The sequence below is a fragment of the Dendrobates tinctorius genome, unplaced genomic scaffold (genome assembly GCF_039654945.1).
Source record: "Dendrobates tinctorius isolate UK_male_01 unplaced genomic scaffold, ASM3965494v1 ptg000202l, whole genome shotgun sequence".
Lineage (NCBI taxonomy): Eukaryota > Metazoa > Chordata > Amphibia > Anura > Dendrobatidae > Dendrobates > Dendrobates tinctorius.
The window spans coordinates 6,740,793-6,768,465 of NW_027361869.1; the positions used below are offsets into that span (position 1 = coordinate 6,740,793).

Consider the following 27,673-nt stretch of genomic DNA (forward strand, 5'->3'; position numbering starts at 1 on the left):
AGTGCTTCCTCAAAAATTATCCGGAGTTAACAGCCCTGCTCCAGAAGGTGCGAAGACTGTGCGCGCACATCCGCCGGTCGCCTGTACACTCCGTTCGTATGCAGAAGCTGCAGCGATTGCTCCACCTTCCCAACCACCGCCTCATTATCGACATTGCAACAAGGTGGAACTCCACCCTGCACATGGTGGAGCGGCTGTGCGAGCAGAGGCAGGCCATAATGCATTTGTGGGAGGATACACGGCCAGGCACTTTGAGAGCAGACATGGAGTTGACAGGTGTGCAGTGGTCGAAGCTGAAAGACCTTTGTAAAGTCCTTCAGTGTTTTGAGGAATGCACACGGCTGGTAAGAGCAGACGACGCCATCCTAAGCATGAGCATCCCACTTATGCGTCTGCTCATGCAAACTTTGACGCACCTTAAGGAGCAGGCGTCTGCAGCCAATGTTGATGAGGAGGAAGAGGAGGAGGGAATCCTTGATGACATTCAGCCATTGTCTGCTCAGGGACCTCTCCTGGACGAGGTGGAGGAAGAAGAGGAGGAGGAGGAGGAGGATGATGGGGATGATTACGTAGGGGAGGAGGATGCATCTCGTGGGGCAAGTGAAAATGTTGGCGTGGCAAGGTCTGGTACAGGGTTTGTGCGTGACTGGAGGGATGTGGATTTGCCAGAAAGTGCTCCTCCACCCAGCACTCGCAGTGCATCATTGACACCGGGAACATTGGCCCACATGTCAGATTATGCCTTGCGGATCCTAAAAAGGGACCCCCGCATTGCCAAAATGATGAACGATGACGACTACTGGTTGGCCAGCATCCTGGATCCACGCTATAAAGGCAAATTACAAAACATCATGCCACAGGAGAACCTTGACCTAATATTGGCTAATAAACAAGCAACTCTGGTAAATCGGTTGCTTGAGGCATTCCCAGCACACAGCAGCGGTGATGGTTCTTACACAAGCCGTACGGGCCGGGGGCAGCTTGGCAGAGGTGTTCGTGGTGCACACAGCAGAAGTGGCGTTGGAGACAGGGGTTTCATGACAATGTTGTGAACTGATTTTTCAAATACCGCTCACACAACTGGTAATACTGCATCGATGGAAAGTGACAGGAGACAGCAGTTGTCAACTATGGTTACAAACTACTTTTCCTCCCATATCGATGTTCTCCCACACAGGTCATTCCCCTTTGACTATTGGGCCGCTAAACTGGACACCTGGCCTGAATTGGCCCAATATGCCTTACAGGAGCTCGCTTGCCCAGCTGCAAGTGTGCTATCGGAAAGAGTCTTCAGTGCAGCTGGATCAATCCTGACAGAAAAAAGGACCCGTCTGTCAACCCAAAATGTGGATGATCTAACCTTCATTAAAATGAACCACGCATGGGTTTCCAAGGATTTTGTCCCACCTTCCCCTGATGACACATAGGGTGACAGAAAAATGGCTTGCTTTGGTCCACCTCTTCCTGGTACTTCACCTATTTCGCCTTTTGCATCAGCTGAATGTCCAACATCAACATATGCCACTTTCTAAAACTCCCTAACTGTGCTGCCTCCCCCCCCATGGCCGGGGTCACCACCTAGCGCACGACACCGTGCGAGTGCCGTTGCCCTGGACAGGTGGGTAGGCCGACTCTTGGGCGCGGGCACTGGCACAGGGTCCCTCATAGTGCAATCAAGTGTCTCTGACGGTGGTGGTGCACACCCGCCGTCAGACACACCGCTGTACTATGAGGGGCCCAGTGCCAGTACCGACGCCCACGAGTGGGCCCCCCTTGCTTGGGCAGGGCCCCAGCATTTGCAATCTTTACCTCTCCCTGCTCCTCCGCTGTGTAATCTGGGCCGTCAAATCCATACTGTGCCTGACACCGTCTGAGCCTGCCTCCTGAGACATATATTTTGAATGTGTACGCTATCCATACATGTTATCCAGGGATACGGTACCCTTTCTAACCTTTGTGCAATCACGTGCAATCCATACTGGGCCTAACACCGTCTGAGCCTGCCTCCTGAGACATATATTTTGAATGTGTACGCTATCCATACATGTTATCCAGGGATACGGTACCCTTTCTAACCTTTGTGCAATCACGTGCAATCCATACTGGGCCTAACACCGTCTGAGCCTGCCTCATGCTGTATAGACATATATTTTGAATGTGTACGCTATCCATACATGTTATCCGGGGATACGGTACCCTTTCTAACCTTTGTGCAATCACGTGCAATCCATACTGGGCCTAACACCGTCTGAGCCTGCCTCATGCTGTATAGACATATATTTTGAATGTGTACGCTATCCATACATGTTATCCGGGGATACGGTACCCTTTCTAACCTTTGTGCAATCACGTGCAATCCATACTGGGCCTAACACCGTCTGAGCCTGCCTCCTGAGACATATATTTTGAATGTGTACGCTATCCATACATGTTATCCAGGGATAAGGTACCCTTTCTAACCTTTGTGCAATCACGTGCAATCCATACTGGGCCTAACACCGTCTGAGCCTGCCTCATGCTGTATAGACATATATTTTGAATGTGTACGCTATCCATACATGTTATCCGAGGATACGGTACCCTTTCTAACCTTTGTGCAATCACGTGCAATCCATACTGGGCCTAACACCGTCTGAGCCTGCCTCCTGAGACATATATTTTGAATGTGTACGCTATCCATACATGTTATCTGGGGATACGGTACCCTTTCTCACCTTTGTGCAATCACGTGTAATCCATACTGGGCGTGAGAACGGCTGGCGAGCTGTTAAGCAAGCTACAGCACCTGTCCAGACAAGTACAGGGATTCCCTAGCGAGGAGACTTATTTGATTGTTTTCAATGTTGGGACAGCAATTTTTGGGGAGCACTATACTCTGGAGAATGATAGATGGGGCCCACCATACACTGGAACATTCCAAAGGTGGACATCAGACACTGGAGCAGCATTTACAGGGCCCATTATACACTAGAGCATTAGAAATGGGGCCCATTATGTTTGGAGCATTATTTGGGCCCATAAGACAGTGGAGCTTCATCCATGGGGACCAACATATACTGTAGCATTATGTGGAGCTCATCATATACTGTTTCAAACATTATATGGGACCAATGATTCTGTATGGAGAAATAGATGGGCCTCGTCATGAGATATAAAAAGTGAGGTATTTTTCATTGTACTATACCGCTATTTCTCTGCCGTATCGGAGCATGATGAGTTGTGGTATGTGTTAAAGGGGCGCTCTTTCGCCCAGGGCACATGAAAACCTGGAGCCAGCCCTCCCCCCCCACAGTTTGTAGCCAAATAACCCCCATTTTTCAGTGCGTAACTTGTATTATGAAGTTAATTAAGGTTGACAAGCTTAAGAAAGAAGAATTGATGCTTTTGGCATTCAAATGAGCACTGTAGGTGTGTTTCCTGTCCTCCTCTCACTGCCGACTTTTATTCCACATTGACTTACATTGGGTTTCGTGTTTCGGGACGACCCCGACTTTTCCCTATAATCGGACGATCTTGCTCGACCCGACTTTTGGAAAAGTCGGGTTTCACGAAACGAAACGCGACCCTAAAAAACCAAAAGTCGCTCAACTCTAGTCACCACTAGTGTTGAGCGATACCAGCCGATACTGAAAAATATTGTATCGGAATGGATCGGCCGATCTAAAAAAGTATCGGGTATCGCCGATTCCGATACCGGAAGTCCCATTCAAGTCTATGGGACTTCCGGTATCGGAATAAGAAAAACCCTTTTCTGTTCTTGTACAGCCTCTCGGGGGTGTGTACGGACCTTCCGGTGGTCTTTGCCTGCCTGCCGGGGGTCTGTGCCGTCTGCCCGGGGTATATGCGGACTGCCAGGGGTCTGTACCGGCCTGCCGGGGGGGGCTGTGCCGACTGTCCGGGGGTCTGTGCAGGCTGCGGGGGTCTGTGCAGGCATTGTCCGATGGGACTACAAGTTCCATCGGGCTATGCCTGCTACCATGACGGTGATTGACACATTAGCCAATCATGGGACAGTAGTAGTCCCATCATCCGGCTAATGTGTTGAATGTAGAAAAAAAAACAAACAAAAAAAACAACAAGTAGTATGTATGTAGTATGTATGTAGTATGTATGTAGTATGTATATAGTATGTATGTAGTATGTATATATGTAGCATGTATGTAGTATGTATGTAGTATATATGTATGTTGTATGAATGTAGTATATATGTAGTATGTATGTAGTATGTATATAGTATGTATGTAGTATATATGTATGTTGTATGTATGTAGTATGTATGTAATATGTATGTAGTATGTATATATGTAGTATGTATGTAGTATGTATGTAGTATATATGCATGTTGTATGAATGTAGTATATATGTAGTATGTATGTAGTATGTATGTAGTATGTATATATGTAGCATATATGTAGCATGTATGTAGTATGTATGTAGTATGTATGTATGTTGGATGAATGTAGTATATATGTTGTATGTATGTAGTATGTATGTAATATGTATATATGTAGCATGTATGTAGCATGTATGTAGTATATATGTATGTTGTATGAATGTAGTATATATGTAGTATGTATGTAGTATGTATGTAGTATGTATGTAGCATGTAGTATGTATGTAGTATATATGTATGTTGTATGAATGTAGTATATATGTAGTATGTATGTAGTATGTATATAGTATGTATGTAGTATGTATATATGTAGCATGTATGTAGTATGTATGTAGTATATATGTATGTTGTATGAATGTAGTATATATGTAGTATGTATGTAGTATGTATATAGTATGTATGTAGTATATATGTATGTTGTATGTATGTAGTATGTATGTAGTATGTATATTATGTAGTATGCATATATGTAGTATGTATGTAGTATGTATGTAGTATATATGCATGTTGTATGAATGTAGTATATATGTAGTATGTATGTAGTATGTATGTAGTATGTATATATGTAGCATGTATGTAGCATGTATGTAGTATGTATGTAGTATATATGTATGTTGTATGTATGTAGTCTGTATGTATGTAGTATGTATGTAGTATGTTTTTTTTTTTACATTCAACACATTAGCCGGATGATGGGACTACTACTGTCCCATCATTGGCTAATGTGTCAATCACTGTCAGTGTAGCAGGCATCGCCCGATGGGACTTATAGTCCCATCGGACAATGCCTGCACACACACAAGACCCCCGGCAGGCCCGCACAGACCACCGGCAGCCGACACAGGCACCCGGCAGTCGGCACAGACCCCCGAGAGGCCCGCACAGACCACCGGCAGCCGGCACAGGCACCCGGCAGGCCCGTACAGACCCACGACAGTCGGCACAGACCCCCCACAGTCGGCACAGACCGCGCATCATGATGCGCACAGACCGCACATCATGATGATGTCATTTCAGCAGCCAATCACAGCCATGCCAGTAGTTAACATGCCTAACAGGATGTGCCCACACTTCTGAGGATTCCCATTGGCTGAATCAAATCGAGCAGGCTGATAGCTTTATGGGAACTTCCGATTCCGGTATCCGATGCGAAAAAAGTATCGGAAGTCAGTATCGGAATTCCGATACAGCTAATATCGGCCGATACCCGATACTTGTGGTATCGGAAAGCTCAACACTAGTCACCACACATTTTGAAAAGTTTTCCCCCTCCCATATACTAATGTGCCACAAACAGGAAGTTGATATCACCAACCATTCCATTTAGTTTTGGTTTATCCATATAAATATCCCACCCTGTATATCAAAAACGCAAAAGAGCCAACATATATACTTCATACACAGCTTCACATATACATGCTACAGGACAACAAAAATAGTGCTATTTGGAAATACTGTAGTAATTGAAAATATAGTTGTGTTTAGACCTTTATTTACAGACTCACAAACCAAAAATATCATATTCTTGTTCAACAATAGCAAATATTAGGGTAGGTTCACGCATGCAATCGCGCTGCATATTTTTTGCTACAATTTTCAAGAAACCATCGTAAAAATTACGTTTTTTTTCCAACTTTACAACATTTCCTGAAAATCGTGTCAAAGAACCACAGCATGCTTGCCATCACCAAGCGTCCTGGCAGCAGACACCATTGGACCAGCAGGCGCATTGTAGTGATGACTAGACGAAGTTGTTGAATACCTTTGTGACATTCTCAATCTACTTCTTCCTACAAAATGAAGAAGTTCATTTCTTGCTTGCTTTATTACTAGAACATAAATCACCGGGTTTAGTAAACTGTTAGTAGCCGATATGGTGAATAACAGCGGCAAAATGACAGATAGTTTATACCACAACATCATATTCATTGTGTAGACAGACACCAAGAAAATGATATAGCTCAAAACATATGGAGTTCTGGTACAGAAAAAGCTCATGATTCCAATAATCACCAATCTGTAGAGTCTGGAAGTTGCCGCCATCCTAGAATTCTTCACATGGAAAGCAATGATGATGTTGGAGGAAATGATCACGCATAGCGGGATGACATAACCAACCACTGCAAGGGGCACTACAATACGCTCTGTTGTAACAGTCCTTTCCCTCCATTCCGTGACCATCTCACTTCTTTCATAATCTGAAAAGTGTGAGCGATTTCCGCAGTTTTCTCTTGGCTCATCGTACATCTCATCTTCTTCTAATCTGTAACTTAATACGTTTGCAACAAGAGAAGTGTCATAGTAAGACAGGGTGCATTGGTCTGCATGTACATCACTATAGATGATGGCGGGAATACTACATAGGGCTGATGATACCCAGATGAGTGCGCACATAAAGCAGCAAAATTTTTGAGAATGAAACCTCAGATGCAATATTGGTTTTGCGACAGACAAGGCGCGATCAATAGTCAACACTGTGAGGATGTAAATACTGGAATACATATTAACAAAGGTAAGGAAGTTATAGAGTTTGCACACAATTTGCCAAAATGGCCATCTTCCTCTTATTATAGAGAAAGCCTTCAGGGGTAGAAACAGAAGAAAGGCGAAATCTGCCAAAGCCAAGTTCAGGAACCAGATTTTATATTTGTTCTTCTTTGTTAAGAATCCAGTGATGAAGATGACAAGAAGGTTGGCGCCAAATCCGATGATACAAGTGATTATGGAGAGCACAAAGCTGACGTATTGGATAGGGGTTGGATGGTCTGTGCTAGGAGATAAGGCTCTTAGATCTTCAGAACGTAATAAATCCCATAGTTCATAACAGAAGTTTTCAAACACTTCATGGTTCATGGTTAGAAACTGCAGGATGGGAAAAAAAGAGACAAAAAAGAATCTGAATATTCATTCTCAGAAAAAACGTGAAAAAAAAAAGAATATTACCATGCATTATACAGAAATGTGTAATCGTTAGACCAGGCTTTAAAGGGTTTATTCTCAGTTTGGCAAGTTGCTGCCTATTCATACTCCAACACTACAAACTATATATAAAGGACACAATAGATTGTCATGTTTCATAAACCATAAAACACATTAACAAATAGTCACAACAACTTTTGTTGAAACATTCACACTTGATCCATGCCACCTTCTGTACACATTTAACGTGTACAAATGGGAATCAGATTTAGGATCTACCTTAGCGTAAGCTCAATGGTCTCAGATCTGGTCCTACTACCCCAAAGTCATTCTCAAAACTTTAGTCAGAAAAAAACAACCTTCGAGGACCTATCAAGCTCACAGTTTCCATGTAGTCCCTGGGTATTCCTCTTAATTGTTTTAGAAGTTGCACGACTACAATTGACATGTTTCACATCTAGTAGACCTGTCCGAAGGTCAAAAGATTAAGGATTAGAAACTATTCACCGATCTACTCCTTAGCAAGTTATAATAATTCAAGAAACCCTTGAGAAACCCTCTTCAATAAGTGAGTTTCCCATGTGCCTAAGTTTTCACAAATTCCTATTTCTTATGTTTTCTCAACAGATAACAAGACTATTGCTTGTGGCTTGGGAGAACAATCTTCCATTTCCAGTGATCAAAAGAAGCCACATGAAAAATGTATATCTGTTTTTCCTGGACCCGCAGGATATATTCCATTGTATATGTTCGTGTTGGATCTCACATACACAATTGTCTGCTTGAGTTTCCACCCACAATTGCCCAGTCTGATGGATCTCACCTTCTTGTCTTCCCTTCTCCACCCTAGTTTTATTCCGATGACCTCAATGGGACCTCTATCAAACCAAGGTTTCTATAGAAGCTCTACTGTTACAGTTTATCAGCTCCCATATCTTTTACCTTTATACTACAACTCCATTCGTACAGCAATTATAATTCTCTCATTTCCACTCATGTTTCCTTTGTCCATGTAAATCCTAATAAAAATTATTGCTAAAAACAGCAAATACTCACAGCCGATTATTAGAAGATGCAATCAGAACCCAAGGCAATGCTTATCTGTGTTAGCACCGGCTACAGAGAACATGTGCAACATAAAGTTTACTGATTAAGCCTTTTTTCTCAAGAATGTCTTGCAGTTCCTGTGATGTCTTTTTGTTTCGTAAGTTTTAATGGAGATACTGTTTTACCATATAGTTTTCAGTGCTATACAGTGGGTACAGAAAGTATTTTTCACTTTGTTCCATTGCAGCCATTTGGTAAATTCAAAAAAGTTAATTTTTTTCCTCATTAATGTACACTCTGCACCCCATCTTGACTGAAAAAAAAACAGAAATGTAGAAATTTTTGCAAATTTATTAGAAAGATAAATCGAAATATCACATGGTCAGAAGTATTCAGACCCTTTGCTCAGACACTCATATTTAAGTCAAATGCTGTCCATTTCCTTGTGATCCTCCTTGAGATGGTTCTGCTCCTTCATTGGAGTCCAGCTGTGTTTAATTGAACTGATAGGACCTGATTGGTAAAGGCGCACACCTGTCTATATAAGACCTCACAGCTCACAGTGCATGTCAGACCAAATGAGAATCATAAGGTCACAGGAACTGGCCAAGGAGCTCAGCGACAGAATTGTGGCAAGACACAGATCTGGCCAAGGTTACAAAAGAATTTCTGCAGTACTCAAGGTTCCTATGAGCACAGTGGTTTCAATAATCCTTAAATGGAAGAAGTCTGGGACCATCAGAAGTCTTCCAAGACCTGGCCGTCCAGCCAAACTGAGCAATCATGAGAGAAGAGCCTTGGTGAGAGAGGTAAAGAAGAACCCCAAGATCACTGTGGCTGAGCTCCACAGATCCAGTAGGGAGATGGGAGAAAGTTCCACAAAGTAAACTATAACTGCAGCCCTCCACCAGTCGGGCCTTTATGGCAGAGTGGCCCAACTGAAGCCTCTCCTCAGTGCCAGACATATGAAGGCTCGCATAGAGTTTGCTAAAAAAAAACACATGAAGGACTCCCAGACTATGAGAAATAAGATTCTCTGATCTGATGAGACGAAGATATAACTTTTTGGTGATAATTCTAAGTGGTATGTGTGGAGAAAACCAGGCACTGCTCATCACCTGCCCAATACAATCCCAACAGTGAAACATGGTGGTGGCAGCATCATGCTTTGGGGGTGTTTTTCAGCTGCAGGGACAGGACAACTAGTTGCCATTGAAGGAAACATGAATGCCGCCAAGTATAGAGATATCCTGATGAAAACCTTTTACAGAGTGCTCTGGACTTCAGACTTGGCCAGAGATTCACCTTCCAACAAGACAATGACCATAAGCACACAGCTAAAATAAAAGGTGAGTGGCTTCAGAAAAACTCGATGACCATTCTTGACTGGCCCAGCCAGAACCCTGAGCTAAACCCAATTGAGCATCTCAGGAGAGACTTGAAAATGGCTGTCCACCAACGTTCACCATCCAACCTGATGGAACTGGAGAGTATCTGCAAGGAAGAATGGCAGAGGATCCCCAAATCCAGGTGTGAAAAACTTGTTGCATCATTCCCAAAAAGACTAATGGCTGTACTAGCTCAAAAGCGTGTTTCTATTGAATACTGAGCAAAGGGTCTGAATACTTATGACCATGTGATATTTCAGTTTTTCTCTTTTAATAAATTTGCAAAAATTTCTACATTTCAGTTTTTTTTCAGTCAAGATGGGGTGCAGAGTGTACATTAATGAGAAAAAAAAAGAAGTTTTTTCAATTTACCAAATGGCTGCAATGAAACAAAGAGTGAAAAATGTAAAGGGTTCTGAATACTTTCCACCCACTGTATATAAGATGTGAGGTTTAGCCCCCCAAATCAATATTTTCCTGGTATCCTTTTCCCTCAGATAGTTTGGGTCCATTCTCCAGCTAAACAAGACATGTGCGCAGTATCACATATCATCGATAAGTTCTGATAGATTATGTCAAAATCATCCCATAAGGAATAAACTCTAATAGTAACAGGGCCTTAGGTTACTCGGTACCGGGTTGGTAAGGTTCTTTAAAGGGAATGTGTCATGTTGGCAGTGACCCGGTCCGTGGCCCTGGGCATCCAGTAAAGATGGATGTTCAATGGGGGAATGATAGGAAAAGGGATATCATGACTCCACCCATGATATTCAGCAATGATAGCCGATGCTGCAATGCAGATCCTCTGGGACGGTGTTAGGGCAGCAGAGATGATGAAGCTCTCCACGGGCAGAGCTGTGTCCCAGGGCAGTTGAGCCGGAGACAGTGATGGTGAATGCGGTGTAAGGCAGGCGAGACGCAAATGACAATAGGGACACAGTTGGGTGCAGTTTCTGTGTTTTTACTCACAATTCTTGTGCACACGGTGACCCGCTTAGTACTGTGTCCTCCGGCGGAGGGGTCCAGCCAACTTCCAGGTAGATTGGAAACACCTTTTCAAGACTTCTCTTTATGTTCACCTTTCTAGGCCGTGTCTCAGCGCTGATCTCTCCTTTCCCTCCTGCCCCGCGCCTTCACAAGCAGTGTCCCCTAGCCGGCAGCCGCGGACCCTGTCGAGTGACGTTCTCAAAGTCCCCTTGCTCCTATCTTGGCTGCCTTTTTAGGGAATACTTGTTGCTGTGGCTGAGTCATCTGAAATTACCTCAGCCTCTGGCTTGCTAGCTGAGCCTTGTTTGATATTCTCCACTAGGCTTAGGGGTCGGCGCCGCTTAGAAACCCGATATGTACCTTGGTTATCAGCTCCCTGCACCAGCGCGCTGGTAACTAAGGTACACAGTGGGTAACTAAGCGACGTGCGTTGCTTATTACCAGCATGTCGCTGGTGCTGATCGCTGGTGAAGCTGCCTGTTTGGCAGCTCACCAGCGATCATGTAGTGACACACCAGTGATCCTAACAAGGTCATATCGTTGTTGGGATCGCTAGTGCGCCGATAAAGTGTGACGGGGCCCTTAGAACTCCTTCATGACAAATATGTCTCAATACGCTCATTCACAAGTCGTTTTTCATATTCACAATGTAAGAGCCCAACACATTTCAACACAAACATTTTTTTCATAAAACTAATGCCAGTATCCTCCACCAACTGAACTTCTCTCTCTCTCTCTCTCTCTCTCTCTCCTTCCCTGCCAGCGTTTCCTTTAAATTTCCTCATTTTCAGGATGCGTCTAAAAACGGATCCTGTGCCATCCGTTCACATCAGTTAAGAACGGATCCGCTTGTCTGACTTTTTGGCGGATTGGAACTGATACAAAAAACTGAAGTGTGAAAGAGGCCTAACCTACAACCGAAAAGAAAAATATTTTGCTCTCAAATTCTGTCTTTTTTTTTTTGTATTCACACTAATGGAGATTGATTGGCCTGGGAAGGAGAAATTAACTCACAGCTGATTGTGTTTAGCTGCACATATATTCAGCACCATGGGTCTGCTCCAGACGTAGTTGGCTCCATCTACTTCAAAATCCATATTTCAAAGTACATATTTCTGAGTACTCTGAATTAGACTAGAATTCTAGAAGGCATTTGGCCACTCATGACCCCTACAGTATTGTCATCATCACCATCTGACCGAGATGTTCTTCTGTTCCCACAGGTATGCATTGCTGAATTCCACCCCTCTCTCCCATGCTCCTGAATGCCCCATGTGAACTGCATTGTATTTTTATATGGTATGCATTGCTGAATTCCACCCCTTTCTCCCATGCTCCTGAATGCCCCATGTGAACTGCAGTGTATTTGTTAGTGATGGCGGAACGCACCAAATAATAAAGATGGTAATAAGGTGCGTTTGCAGCCCGAGGTCCACCGTGCGGGGTGGTAACCTGCTGCTCAGTAATGGCGGATGCTATATGGCGGTATACTATAAAGACACATGCGGGTTATCGTCACCCGGTGTGTATGGGGGCGGACTCTGTTGCTTCACAGAGCCGCACTACCGCTGAACATAAACGCCAGAGCCTGTTTGTGCTCACAGAGCTCGGCTAAAAGAGCGCACAGTGTACAGCCACAGAACGCTACCCCAAGGACACGGGGTTAGAGTCCCTCTAGGCCCACTGAGCATGCAGCGTCGCTGCCACGAGCGCCGCTAAAGACGCTGGCAGTGGAGTGTGGAGCAAGTGCGCTGAGGCGTGATGGATCACTGGTGAGGACCAATGTCTGACTCAAACCCTGACCTACTTATACCTAAGCCTGGGCACTAGCAGGCTAGGCTGCACAACACGGGCGTCCGGGACCTTCCTGGCTTCTCGGATGGGCCAATCCGAACACGAGCAGGACCTGAGCACGTGACCCTCGATCTCCAACGGGAGATCACTCCGCGGGCATGCTCAGTGGCCCGACATGAGGACTTAGTCCCTGGAGAATCTCGCTGATGATCAGCATGCATTGTCATAGCTGTGCCAGAGGTGGAAGCAGCAAGCAAACCCACGGAGTTGGCCTGGGCAGAGCGCCGGGACCGACGAATCTGCTGAGCAGGTTCCACTGCGGCCGAAGAAGAATGGGAGACCGCTGGGTGCAAGGCTCTGGATTTCTGCTGTGCAGTGGCAGGAACCCGACGCCTAACATTACCCTCCTCCTAGGGCCCCCTCCCCTCTGAGCCTCGCTATGCTCAGACGCCGCAATGAGGAGCGGAGTGTGGATGCTCTCCACTGGCTCCCTGGTCCGAGCCTCTGGACCATGACCCTTCCTATCCACCAAATAAACTTTTTGCCCGCATCACCTTGCATCCCACAATGGCATTGACCTCAAACTTGTCCGAGGACAAGTCTGATGTCCCGGCAGATGACTCGGAGAACCGGGACAAGTGAACAGGCTTAAGGAAGGACACGTGGAATGTATCAGAGATAGCCAAGTATGGTGGAAGGGCCAAACGGTAGACCACAGAGCTGATCTGCTCGAGGACCTTGAAGGGGCCAATGCAGAGCAGTGCGAATTTAGCGGACTCTACCCGCAGCCTGATGTTTCGGGCGGAGAGCCACACCAAGTCGCCAGGGGCAAAAGTCGGAGCAGGGCGCCGGTGTGCGTCAGCGGAGGTCCTCATTCTCTCCTTGGAAGCCCTGATAGCATCCTGGGTGCGATCCCAAATGTCGCGTGCCTCCACCGCCCAGTCTGCCACCCTGGAGTCGGTGGATGACACGGGCATGGGCACAGGGACGCGCGGATGCTGGCCGTAATTTAGGAGGAATGGGGTCTGACCGGTGGAGTTGGTCACAGCATTGTTCAAAGCGAACTCTGCCCACGGCAGCAAGGATGCCCAGTCGTCCTGCCTGGCCGAGACAAAATGTCGAAGATATGTGATCAGGGTCTGGTTGGCTCTCTCTACCAACCCGTTCGTCTCGGGATGATAGGCCTAGGAGAGATTCAGCTCAATGCTGAGCAGGGAACAAAGCTCTCTCCAAAACCGGGACGCAAACTGAGGACCCCGGTCACTGACAATCTTGTCCGGCATGCCATGCGGGCGGGAAACGTGCTTAATGAACAACGCTGCCAGGCCCCGGTCAGGAGGTAACCAGGAGAGAGGTACCAGGTGCACAATCTTAGAGAAATGGTCGGTGACAATCCAAATGACCGTGCTGCCACTGGACTTGGGTAGCCCCACCACAAAGTCCATACTGACCATCTCCCAGGGCCTGTCCGCTACCGGCAGAGGACAAAGAAGCCCAGCGGGCCGCTGCCGAGAGGACCTATTCTGGGTGCAAGAGACGCACGCCTGAATATAGTCCCTGACATCACGGGCCATATGCGGCCACCAGTATGTCCTCGCCAGAAGCTCAGAGGTCCGTTTTGTCCCGAAATGTCCACCCACCCTGGACGAATGAGCCCAAGAGAGGACCTCCGGTCGCAGACTGGCAGGGACAAATGTCTTGCCCGGAGGTACTGATTTAAGGGCAACCGAGCCACAGTCCTCAGGCTCTCGGATGGGACGATCAGCCGAGGCTCCTCCTCCTCTTCCTCCGATGACACCACGGAGCGGGAGAGAGAATCGGCCCGAATGTTCTTCTCCCCGAAGATAAAATGGAGGGTGAAGTGGAACCAGGAAAAGAACAAAGACCATCTGGCCAAGCGAGAATTTAGCCGCTGGGCTGTTTGCAGATACACCAAGTTTTTGTGGTCGGTGAACACCTGGAAAGGGTGGCGAGCCCCCTCCAGGAAGTGTCTCCACTCCGAGAAGGCCAACTTCATCGCTGGCAAATCCCTGTCCCTGATGGGATAATTCCTCTCCGCCGGTGTGAAGGTCTTGGAGAAAAAGAAGCATGGGTGCTTCTGACCTTGCATGTCCTTCTGAAACAGTACGGCTCCAGCACTGACGGAAGAGGCATCCACTTCCAGAATGAAGGGCTTATTTACAACGGGGCAATGTAGAATGGGAGTGCTAGCGAAATGGGACTTAATGGAGGAGAAGGCCTTGGAGACTGGTTCCGACCACAACTTGGGATTTGCACCCTTCTTGGTGAGGGCTACCAAAGTCGAGAAGTAGGGGATGTATTGGCAATTGCAATTTATGAACCCCATAAAGCGCTGCACCGCTTTGAGAGAATGAGGTTCCTGCTGTCAGGATCCTGTTAGCGTCGGCAACTGCCACGGCTAAGCAGGGTGACATACCCACACTGCGGGAGAGCACGGGGCCCAATACGGTAGTGAAGGTTTAAGCAGACAGGACCTGAGGCACGGAAAATAGTAAGGAGTACCAGGACCTACGATCATGTGACTGCAGGGGGCGGGGCTTAGCGTCCTACTACTGCAGATGATGTAATGTACCTACTGCAGGAATACTGTAGTAGAGGAGAGGAAAACGCAGGTCAGACAAGCAGAGGTCATACACGAGAGGGCGGTACGGTACGAAAGGGATGAGCAGAGAATAGTCAAGTCACAAGCAGAGAGTCATACACGAGAGGGCAGTGCGGTACAAGAGGGAAAGGCAGAACTCGTAACAGGGACAGAACCGGATCAAAACCAAACAAGCAACAAGTTATCAGGCACAAGGCACACGTACACAAGAGGTCAACTAACTCAGTCGAGGGCAGGAGTATAACTGACACCGGACCTAGGTCCAGTGAGCATTAAAAAGCAACCCTCTGCCAGAGAGAGGCAGAAACATTTAACCCCCTCTCTGACCAGGACAGATCAAAGCGAAACCCCGTCCTGGATCGTGGCAGTACCCTCCTCTCAATGGGGGGCAACTGGACCCCCAAGTGTCTCGGGATACTTGGCGTGAAAGGCCTGGACTAACCGATCCGCATGAACCGATCGAGCAGGAACCCACGAACGTTCTTCAGGACCATAGCCTTTCCAATGTACCAGATATTGAAGGGCACAACGGACCAACCTAGAGTCGACAATTCGTTCCACCTCGTACTCAGACTGCCCATCTACCAAAACCGGTAGCGGGGAAGCTGATGATCCCTCCCCACCGGACCTCACAGGTTTCAAAAGGGCCCTATTGAAAACATTGGGGATCCGTAGAGATGGCGGAAGACGCAACCGAAAAGCCACCGGGTTAACCGCTTCGGTAATTTCATAGGGACCTATAAACTTAGGTCCAAGCTTCGCAGAGGGGACCATGAGCCATATATTCTTGGTAGATAACCATACCTTATCCCCAATTTGAAACACCGGTCCCGCGGATCGTTTTTTGTCTGCAAAAAATTTAAATTTATCCTGGGCCTTCGTAACTCTGGACCTCCCGCCATACCTCCCCCAACCGCTGGATAGTGTCATCCGCCCCAGGACACCCAGAGTTCAAACGGGAAAATTGTCCAAAATGAGGATGAAATCCATAGTTGCAGAAAAACGGAGATGTACCCGTAGACTGGTTAATGCGGTTGTTAAACGCAAATTCGGCCAACGGTAACACAGAACACCAATCATCCTGTCGGGCTGAGGTCAAGCAACGCAGAATTTGCTCCAGAGACTCATTGGTCCGCTCGGTCTGCCCATTAGTCTCTGGATGATAAGCGGATGAAAAGGACAGACCAATACCCAAGCTCTTACAAAAAGCCCTCCAAAATCTGGAAACAAATTGCACTCCTCTATCAGACACCACATTCAAGGGTACCACATGCAACCGCACCACATGCTCAACAAACAATCTGGACGATGTTTCCGCATTAGGTAGAGCTGCCAAAGGTACAAAATGTGCCTGCTTACTAAACCTGTCCACCACAACCCAAACGACGGTATTACCCTTGGAGTGGGGAAGGTTGGTGATGAAATACAGGGACAAATGAGTCCATGGTCTTTCAGGAATTGGCAGTGGTACCAATTCCCCGTCCTGCCGGTTATGGGGGTTTTTTGCACGGGCACAAACATCACATGCAGACACATATTCCCCAACATTAGAGGCTAAAGAAGACCACCAGAATACTCTAGCAATGGCCTTCCGGGTAGCCGAGATCCCTGGATGTCCACCCAGAACTGAGTCATGGAACTCCCGGAGGACCTTGAGACGAAACTGAGCTGGCACAAAAAGTTTATCCACCGGCTTAGCCAGAGGTGCAAGAGACTGTGCTTCCCAAATCTCCCATTCCAACATATTAGAAACACCTGCCACCACCACCCCAGGCTGAAGAATGGAGGATGGAGCTTCGGGGGGGGACAGCGGATTTAGACTGCGTGACAAGGCATCAGCTCTGACATTTTTGGATCCTCGCCGAAAAGTGATCGAGAAGTTGAATCGGGAAAAAAAGTGACCATCTAGCCTGTCTGGGAGTCAACCTTTTAGCTGACTCAATGTAAGCTAGGTTTTTGTGGTCTGTATTTACGGTTATAGGATACACAGCCCCCCTCCAAAAAATGCCTCCATTCTTCAAAGGCCAACTTTACGGCCAGAAGTTCTCGATTCCCAACATCATAGTTTCTTTCCGCAGGGGAGAATTTCTTTGAGAAAAAGGCGCAAGGTCTCAAACTGGTCAAAGTGGTGGGTCCCTGGGACAATACCTCCCCCACCCCCACCTCTGAGGCGTCCACCTCAACAATAAATGGTTCAGACGGGTCCGGTTGAATAAGAACCGGAGCAGACATGAAACATTTTTTTTTAAAAACTGAAACGCCGCTATCGCTGCGGCTGACCAATTCTTGATGTCGGCCCCCTTTTGAGTGATGTCTGTGAGGGGTTTAACCACCTGTTGTGAGAACCCCCTTATAAATTTAAGATAATAATTGGCGAATCCTAGGAAACGCTGCAGAGCCTTCAAATCACAAGGTTGAACCCACTCGACAATGGCATGCACCTTATTAGGATCCATGCGATACCCTTCAGCAGACACAATGAACCCCAGAAAAGACAGTTCCTGAACAAAAAATAAACATTTCTCTAGTTTAGCAAAGAGACAGTTCTCCCGAAGCCGTTAGAGAACTGTCCAAATATGACCAATGTTAATAAGGAATAAATTCTTGGACTTTAAGTGCGCTGCCAGACAAATTCCATAACAACACAAGGTTAAAAAAGTTAACCCTTTAATCCCTACGCGTTTCGAAGCATAACGCTTCTTCTTCAGGGGTTGATGTGTCAACCCCTGAAGAAGAAGCGTTATGCTTCGAAACGCGTAGGGATAAAAGGGTTAACTTTTTTAACCTTGTGTTGTTATGGAATTTGTCTGGCAGCGCACTTAAAGTCCAAGAATTTATTCCTTATTAACTGTGGTGCGGTTCCGCTGTGGACCGTTGGACGTGCAGCAGGCTGACATACTATACAGGCTTTACTTTCTCTTTGAGAAGGTGAGTATAATACCTTTACTATTTATACATTTTACCCGGATAAGACCCTATTGCGCTCTTGTTTCAACCTTTTAGTGCATACAATTTCCAAATATGACCAATGTGAGCCTGTTTATCAGGAGAGTAGATCAATATGTCATCCAAATACACCACCATAAAACGTCAAATAAAATAAGAGAACACGTGATGTATGAAATTTTGGAAGACCGCTGGAACATTGGTCAGACCGAAAGGCATGACCAAATTTTCAAACAACCTTTCAGTAGTGAGAAAAGCAGTATTCCACTCATCTCCTTCCCGGACTCTGATAAGGTTATACGCTCCCCGTAGATCTAATTTCGAAAACCACTTAGCTCTGGACAACTGGCTGTATAAATCAGGAATAAGTGGGAGGGGATACGTATTTCTCACAGTTATCTTATTTAATTCACAAAAATCGAGACATGGGCGTAAACATCGTCTTTTTTATTTACGAAAAAGAACCCAACCGCCACGGGAGAAACAGAAGGACGAATGTGTCCCTTACGGAGATTCTCGGAAATGCATTCCTTCATCGCAGCCCGTTCTGGACCTGAAAGGTTATACAAGCGGGCCTTGGGCAATTTAGCACCTGGACCCAGGTCAATGGCACAATCAAATGGGCGGTGTGGTGGTAAAACCTCAGCCTCTTTTTCGGAGAAAACATCCGTATAGACTTCTAGGTACTCCGGAATACCTTTCAGACCCACGGACGTCACAGACACAGTATCAAGACATTTTTCAGAACAATAGGGACCCCATTTAACAATGTCCCGAGATTCCCAATTAATCACAGGATTATGTAATTGTAACCAGGGGAACCCCAACACCAGTCCCGCAGGCAGGTTGTCCATAACAAAACATGAAATATGTTCCTGGTGCAAGGAACTCACTTTAAGGAGAAACTCTTCTGTGCGAAATATGACATCATTCTTAGCCAGTGGTGTTTTGTCAATGGCATCAACATGAATAGGAGTCTCCAACCTAACTGTCCCTAACTTACACCTGGACACCAAGTCAGAGTCAATAAAGTTCAACGACGATCCACAATCCACGAAAGCAGAAGTGATTGTGGAGACACTTCCTCAACAAAGTTCCACTTGTAACAACATTTTAGAAAATGGAGAAAAGGGTACCTGAGAGCCTGGGTGACCTCCACGACTATCACCCGGGCTCAGTCGCTTGCAGGTTGGTGGACAAGAAGGGCAATCCTTTTTCCAATGTCCGGAATCCCCACAGAAAAAACAGCACTTTCCCAAGCGCCGTTGTCTCTTTCCTTTCTCCTTGAAGTCGATGGTTCCCATTTCCATGGTTTTGAACGTAAGACTGGCTCCTCTTCCTTGAGAAAATAATGGGGTTTCAACCTGCATCACTCCCCTGGCCTGTAGCCTGCGATCCATTCAGACGGCTTGTGTCATAGCCTCCTCCAGGGAATCAGGCGGAGGGTGGAGAGCCAAGGCATCTTTTAGATATTCAGACAGGCCTCTACGGAACAAACCCTGGAGGACGGCATCATTCCAGCAGACCTCAGCAGCCCAGCGTCTGAACTCTGAGCAGAATCACTCGGCTGAGTGCTTCCCCTGACACACACTCATCACCCTGTCCTCAGCCATACGCATCTGATCAGGCTCATCATAAATATGCCCCAAGGCCTCAAAAAATGCATCCACAGTCATACGCTCAGGGGCAATGGTAGGAAGGGAGAAAGCCCAAGCCTGGGGAGCACCCCTTAGCAGAGACATAATGACCCCTTCTCTCTGACTTTCATCCCCCGAAGAGTGTGGTCTCAATGAAAAAAAAAGCTTACAGCCCTCCTTGAACACTTTGAATTCCCTTCTATCTCCAGAAAAAGTATCCGGTAGCTTAACCGGAGATTCAGGGGAAATTACTGTAACCTCCCGAGCCCCTGATGATAAAACCCCCTGCACAGTGTCAGCGATCAGCTGCTGAGACTGAGCCAGGGCTAGTTGTTCCCCCAGGAGTCTCTGAGACATCTGAGTCAGGTGCTTTACCTGCTCAGAAAGAGGCATGCATAGGATCCATTACACACAAAGGAGAAGGGGAGCAGAGAAAAAAAAATGGTAACGGTCAGTTATAATGTCAGGATCCTGTCAGCGTCGGCAACTGCCACGGCTGAGCAGGGTGACTTACCCACACTGCGGGAGAGCACAGGGCCCAATACGGTAGTGAAGGTTTAAGCAGACAGGACCTGAGGCATGGAAAATAGTAAAGAGTACCAGGACCTATGTGATATACAATGTCTGCAAAATATGATGTTGTCTGTTGGAACTTTCTAGAAAGTCCGGCATTCTATGGCATTGTAAACTGTCAGCCTGGCATGGAGCTGCAGCTTTCCCCCCTCCTCTTTTCGCCCACAGCTCTTCACACACACATACCAGTGTCTTCATGTGCAGAGCCTGTGAAACTTGAAACCAACAACTTCCTCTCGAAGCCCAGCAGGGAGAAAAGAACAGGTTCAGAAAAACACAGGCTGGGATCAATATGGGAAGTATTAAAACAAGTCACATTGCAAAAACCATACATGACAGAGGAATAATAGTCATATTTCCGTGATCTGAGCGGTCCCAGCTTCGCTACGATACCTTTTGCGTAGTTCTCAGACTTCCAGAACCTGAATTACAGAGTACTCCCAAATAGAATGTCACAGTTATGGCATGTTTGGTGTTTTCGGATCCTATTCGGTAAATTACAACTAGTGTTGAGCATTCCGATATTGCAAATATCGGGTATCGGCCGATATTCGCTGTATCGGAATGCCGATACCGAGTACCGATATTTTTTCTATATCGGATCCCGAAATCGGAAGCCCCCATAATGCAATGAACCACTGTTGTGGCTGCGATTGGCTGCTGAAATGATCATGATGCGCGGTCTGTGCCGACTGCGGGAGGTCTGTGCCGACTGTCGGAGGTCTGTACGGGCCTCTCGGGGATCTGTACAGGCCTGTTGGGGGCCTGTGCCGGCTGCCGGTGGTCTGTACGGACCTCTCGGGGGCCTGTGCTGGCTGCCAGTGTTCTGTATGGGCCTCTCGGGGTCTGTACAGGCCTGTCGGTGGCCTGTGCCAGCTGCTGGTGGTCTGTACAGGCCTGTCGGGGGCCTGTGCCGGACGCCGGTGGTCTGTACGGGCCTCTCGGGGGCCTGTGCCAGCTGTCAGTGGTCTGTGCCGGCTACCGGGGGCCTGTGCCGGCTGCCGGTGGTCTGTACGGGCCTCTCGGTGGTCTGTGCCGGCTGTCGGGGGCCTGTGCCTGCTGCCGGTCGTCTGTGCGGGCCTGCCGGGGGTCTTGTGTGTGTGCAGGCATCGTCCCATCTGGCGATGCCTGCTACACTGACAGTGATTGACACATTAGCCAATGATGGGACAGTAGTAGTCCCATCATCCGGCTAATGTGTTGAATGTAAAAAAAAAAAAAACATACTACATACATACTACATTCATACAACATACATACATACTACATACATGCTACATATATACTACATTCATACAACATACATACATACTACATACATGCTACATATATACTACATTCATACAACATACATACATACTACATACATGCTACATATATACTACATTCATACAACATACATACATACTACATACATGCTACACATATACTACATTCATACAACATACATACATACTACATACATGCTACATATATACTACATTCATACAACATACATACATACTACATACATGCTACATACATACTACATTCACACAACATACATACATACTACATGCATGCTACATATATACTACATTCATACAACATACATACTACATACATACTACATACATACTACATATATACTACATTCATACAACATACTGTACATACATACATACTACATGCATACTACATTCATACAACATACATACTACATACTACATACATAGTACATACTACATACATACAACATGCTACAGACATACAACATACATTCATACAATGCATACATATAGACATACAGTACATATAACATAGAGTACATACTCACCATCACTTGTCACTTTGTTCCCCGAAGCCAGTGTCATTCTCACTGTAAAAAACATGAAAATAACAAAAAACATGAATATAACAAACAACAATATACTCCCTAATCCGCAGAAATCCACGCGTGTGTGTCCCACGCCGACCTCCTGTGGAGAACAGCAGCATCAGCTGATGCCACCGCTCTCTACGGGGCTCCAGGAGTCCAGTGACGGGAGGTAGGTATCCTTCCGCACTGTATTCCTCAGCCACTGTAAAAAAAAGCCCCTAGTCTCACTTTTGGCTTTGCTGTGTGAGAAAGTTCCCAAGCAGCTTTTGCCATAAAGTGAGACCAGGGACTATTTTTTTACAGTGGCGGAGGAATACAGTGCAGAAAGATACCTACCTCCCGTCACTGGATTCCTGGAGCCCCGTAGAGAGAGGTCGCATCAGCTGATGCTGCTGTTCTCCACGGGAGATTGGCGTGGGACACACACACGTGGATTTCTGCGGATCAGGGAGTATATTGTTTGCTTGTTATTTTCATATTTTTCCACAGCTTCGGGCTTTGGGGATCAAAGTGACAAGTGATGGTGAGAATGTACTCTATGTTATATGTACTGTATGTCTATATGTATGTATTGTATGAATGTATGAATGTATTGTATGCAGTATGTATGTAGCATGTATGTAGTATGTAGTATGTATGTATGCTGTATGAATGTAGTATATATGTAGCATGTATGTAGTATGTATGTAGTATGTAGTATGTATGTTGTATGAATGTTGTATATATGTAGCATGTATGTAGTATGTAGTATGTATGTTGTATGAATGTAGTATATATGTAGCATGTATGTAGTATGTATGTATGTATGTTGTATGAATGTAGTATATATGTAGTATGTTTTGTTTTTTTTACATTCAACACATTAGCCGGATGATGGGACTACTACTGTCCCATCATTGGCTAATGTGTCAGTCACTGTCATTGCAGCAGGCATCGCCCGATGGGACTAGTCCCATCGGACGATACCTGCACACACACAAGCCCCCGGCAGGCCCGTACAGACCCCCGGGAGCTGCCACAAGCCCCCGGCAGGTCCGTACAGACCCCCGGCAGCCGGCACAAGCCCCCGGCAGGCCCGTACGGACCCCCGGCAGCCGGCACAAAGGACCGACAGTCGGCACAGACCCCCGAGAGGCCCGCACAGACCACCGGCAGCCGGCACAGGCCCCCGACAGGCCTGTAAGACCCCCTAGAGGCCCGCACAGGCCCCAGCCGCACACACAGACACACACAATGTCTGCCTACGCACTGCCCGCACTCTTCCCCCCTCCCGAACAGGATGTACAAGGAAATGAAGGGGTTTTTTTAATTCCGATATTTCTGTCCCATTGACTTGAATGGGACTTCCGGGATCGGAATCGGCGATACCCAATACTTTTTTTGTATCGGGCCGATCCAATCTGATCCGATATTTCTGAATATCGGATGGTATCGCTCAACACTAATTACAACCAATCATACCAAATATGTGTTTGTGCGAGCTTCCCTCGCTAAGTTATGATTATTATAAGTTTTAGTAAGATTTCTACCTAGAGAATAAGGGAAGTGGGACTCTCCAGACTGCCCCTTTCGGTGATGTCACACACCCGGGGCTATAAGGTACCCCTCCCGTACAGGGAGGTCAGAAGAGCTCCAGTCCTCGTGCTGAGCAGAACCCAGATGAGTGGAGACATGTGGCTCCGCCTTCTCCTTCCCCCCTCAGCCGCATGGTCTGCCTAAGGAACAATATGCAACCGTGAGTGTAATTGCTTTCTGCCTTTAATCCCTTTATGTTATATTTGTATTGTACATATCTATCGTCTCAATTTTATAGCAACTTTTCTCTGTAATCACTGCCGACTTTTTCGGGGACTAAATGATAAAATTATTCAGTTTGTCTCCATGCTCTAAGAATCGAACTAAGCGCCTCTTTTAGATAATCGCTACTAATTTGTCGGGTTGGCTTCGAACCCCTCCCTTGAGTCTATAACTTAAGTGGAGAAACCAGGAGCTGGTGGCAGCGCGTTGTGCACGGTGATTGCGGCTTGCTGGCAGCCCAGAAGGGTTTTATATTGCTGAATGAGGGGCTGCGGCCACAGCATTGATAGTTCCCTTACTGCAGAAGCCTAATTGCCGGTTCACAACAAGCAGCCCGTCCGGCGACTAATTATCCTAGGTGCAGTTCCCTGACTGACCTGAGGGTAAGGGGGGCGCCAGAGACCTGTGAGTTCCAAAGTGGAACTGAGAAAGTGGGATATACATAAATCCCCGCAGTACTTGGAAGGTTGTTAGCAGTGGTGGGGCACCCAAAATAAGCCCCCTGCGGTAAATTGTAGAGCAAGGTTAGCTTGCTGCATTTTTGTCACATGGTGCCAGTGGTGGGATAACTAAGATTAGCCCCCCCTGTGCCTGTGATAGCCGTGTGCCGGCAGTGTGTCGCGTCCCTCCATCCGCTGATACATCCGTGTCAGTGGTGGGATTGTGACATAGTGGTGACACAAGGTCCGCTGTCCGTCACATTTTGGTGATAGCGGGACCTCCGTTCGTCACGTATTGGTTGGACCGGCCGTGCTGTTCGTCACATAGTGGTGGCAGCGGTGGGCTGTTCATCCCATATTGTAATCGAAGTACATGTATCAAAGTACTTCTGGCAGTTATAACATGGATGAATGTGACACGCATCTCTATTCTCTTCATACAGGTAACCAGCTTTTCCAATCTCTGCTCTGAATCCACTCCTGTGTCTCCATTCAATGTCAGCAAGCAGTTAATCCTGAATGCTATCTATGTGTTTTCAACTCTGCAAACTTATATCTGGTAACCAGCTTTTCCAATCTCTGCTCTGAATCCACTCCTGTGTCTCCATTCAATGTCAGCAAGCAGTTAATCCTGAATGCTATCTATGTGTTTTCAACTCTGCAAACTTATATCTGGTAACCAGCTTTTCCAATCTCTGCTCTGAATCCACTCCTGTGTCTCCATTCAATGTCAGCAAGCAGTTAATCCTGAATGCTATCTATGTGTTTTCAACTCTGCAAACTTATATCTGGTAACCAGCTTTTCCAATCTCTGCTCTGAATCCACTCCTGTGTCTCCATTCAATGTCAGCAAGCAGTTAATCCTGAATGCTATCTATGTGTTTTCAACTCTGCAAACTTATATCTGGTAACCAGCTTTTCCAATCTCTGCTCTGAATCCACTCCTGTGTCTGCATTCAATGTCAGCAAGCAGTTAATCCTGAATGCTATCTTTGTGTTTTCAACTCTGCAAACTTATATCTGGTATATAGTTTTTTTCAACTTACTCTGCTTGTCCCCTTATGTTGTGAGGTCAAGAAACTTTTCAAAGTGCTTTATGATCCATGTAGTGCTGGACATGTGTTTATTTGACCACAACATTTTATTGGGTCCTGGTGTCTCAATTTAGTGTGATTGATTAACGAGAAGAGAGAGCCAAAAAAAAAAAAAAAAACTTAGCCTTAACCTCCTATATATTCAGACATAGCTAGGGGGAGCATTTATGCAGGGGTGGCATTTCTGCACATGTAATCAAAGTACATGTATCAAAGTACTTCTGGCAGTTATAACATGGCAGTTAGACAGGTAAGACATTTATATACATCTAATCCCTGTACATTAGGAGTACAACAAATATATACCATATGCATTTGTGTAATTTATATCCTGGCCGCTGCATTCACACACATCCACCGCCCTGGCATTAACTCTCCACACTCCATCCATATTGGCCCCTCGCTTCTTTCCTCTCCTATGTATAGCACTCACGCTCTTTTCACATTGTTAAATTGCACAGATCCAGGCAGTCCCACCATTCAACACCAGAGACGCTCTCACAAATCACTTAACCATCTGCTCACTCTTTCTATCCTCCTTCTCCTAGTCGCAGGAGACATTGCTCCCAACCCTGGTCCCCCATGTTATAGAAAGTCAAACCCCCCCACTGCTACACTCAGAAACCCCTCTAATCTTATTAATATTCCCTGCATGCCATCTGTCTCTCTTAATTGTGCACTTTGGAATTCTCGCTCAGTGTGTAACAAACTCTCCTTCATTCATGACTTCTTCCTTTCTAATTCTCTTAACCTCCTGGCTCTTACTGAAACCTGGATCCAGCAGTCAGATACTACCGCTGCTGTTGCTCTTTCATACGGGGGGCTACACTTCTCTCATACCCCAAGATCAGACAATAGAGCTGGTGGAGGCGTTGGTCTGCTCCTATCACCAAAATGTACCTTTCAGGTTATCCCTCAAGTACCCTCACTTGTCTTCCCTTCTTTTGAGGTCCATGCCGTCAGACTCTACACCCCCTTCTCCATGCAAGTGGCGGTGGTGTATCGTCCTCCCGGCCCCTCCCATCAGTTCCTGGATCATTTTGCCACTTGGCTTCCACATCTTCTCTCCTGTGACATCCCTACCCTCATCATGGTAGATTTCAACATCCCCATTGCTCTTCCCCTCTCCCCATCTGCTACTCACCTTTTATCTCTAACCTCCTCATTTGGCCTTTCACAGCTTACTAATTCTCCAACGCATGAAGACGGAAACTCCCTCGACTTGGTCTTCTCTCGGCTTTGTGCAGTGGATGATTTTGCAAACTCCCCTCTCCCGCTCTCTGACCACAATCTTCTTTCATTTTCTATACAGAACTGCCAGGCTGCTCAGGTCACCCCCACTGTCCAGACTTATAGAAACATACAGGCCATTAACACCCAGAAACTTCTGAAGAACTTGCAGTCTTCATTGGCCCCTATCTCCTCCCTCTCATGTCCTGATTCTGCATTGAAGCATTACAATGAAACACTTCAAAGTGCCCTGGATGAATTTGCACCCCCTATAAATAGAACACCACAACACAGACGGCGACAACCCTGGCACACGGTGCAAACACGTTTCCTGCAGCGGTGCTCCAGGTGCGCCGAACGTCTGTGGAGAAAATCCAATCTACACGAAGATTTCATCCATTTTAAGTTTATGCTTAGAACATACAACACTGCCCTTCACCTCTCCAAACAAACCTATTTCAACACCCTCATCACCTCACTGTCCAATAACCCGAAACGTCTCTTTGACACTTTTCATTCTCTACTCAATCCAAGAGTACAGGCCCCAACCACGGAGCTCCGAGCTGACGATCTGGCCAATTACTTCAAAGAAAAAATTGACCAGATCCGACAGGAAATTATCTCCAAATCCCCTCATACCATGCACTGTCCTCCCTCCCCCACTGCATCTAACTCACTCTCTGATTTTGAACCAGTCACAGAAGAAGAAGTAAGCAGGCTCCTTGCATCTTCTCGCCCAACTACTTGCACCAGTGACCCATTTCCGTCACATCTCCTCCAGTCCCTTTCCCCTGCTGTCACCCCTCACCTAACTAAAATATTTAACCTCTCTCTCTTCTGGTATTTTTCCCTCCTCATTTAAGCATGCCATCATACATCCACTACTTAAAAAACCATCCCTCGACCAAAACTGTGCCGCTAACTATAGACCTGTCTCTAATCTTCCC

The 27,673-nt window shown here is 46.4% G+C and overlaps 1 protein-coding gene across 1 annotated transcript; it reads right to left on the reverse strand.

Moving 5' to 3' along the window:
• Window positions 1–5,868: 5,868 nt before the first annotated feature.
• On the reverse strand, window positions 5,869–25,571 carry LOC141057118 (chemerin-like receptor 1). Its single transcript, XM_073553665.1, has 2 exons — window positions 25,449–25,571; window positions 5,869–7,255 (listed from the first exon to the last, which is right to left on the reverse strand). Exon 2 carries the CDS (start codon window positions 7,244–7,246, stop codon window positions 6,053–6,055), a length of 1,194 nt encoding a protein of 397 aa, XP_073409766.1. The 5' UTR covers window positions 7,247–7,255; window positions 25,449–25,571; the 3' UTR covers window positions 5,869–6,052.
• Window positions 25,572–27,673: the final 2,102 nt, after the last annotated feature.

Excerpts from the sequence above, each read along its gene's own strand:
- LOC141057118 (XM_073553665.1), bottom strand. The coding sequence starts at position 7,246 with ATGAACCATGAAGTGTTTGAAAACTTCTGTTATGAACTATGGGATTTA.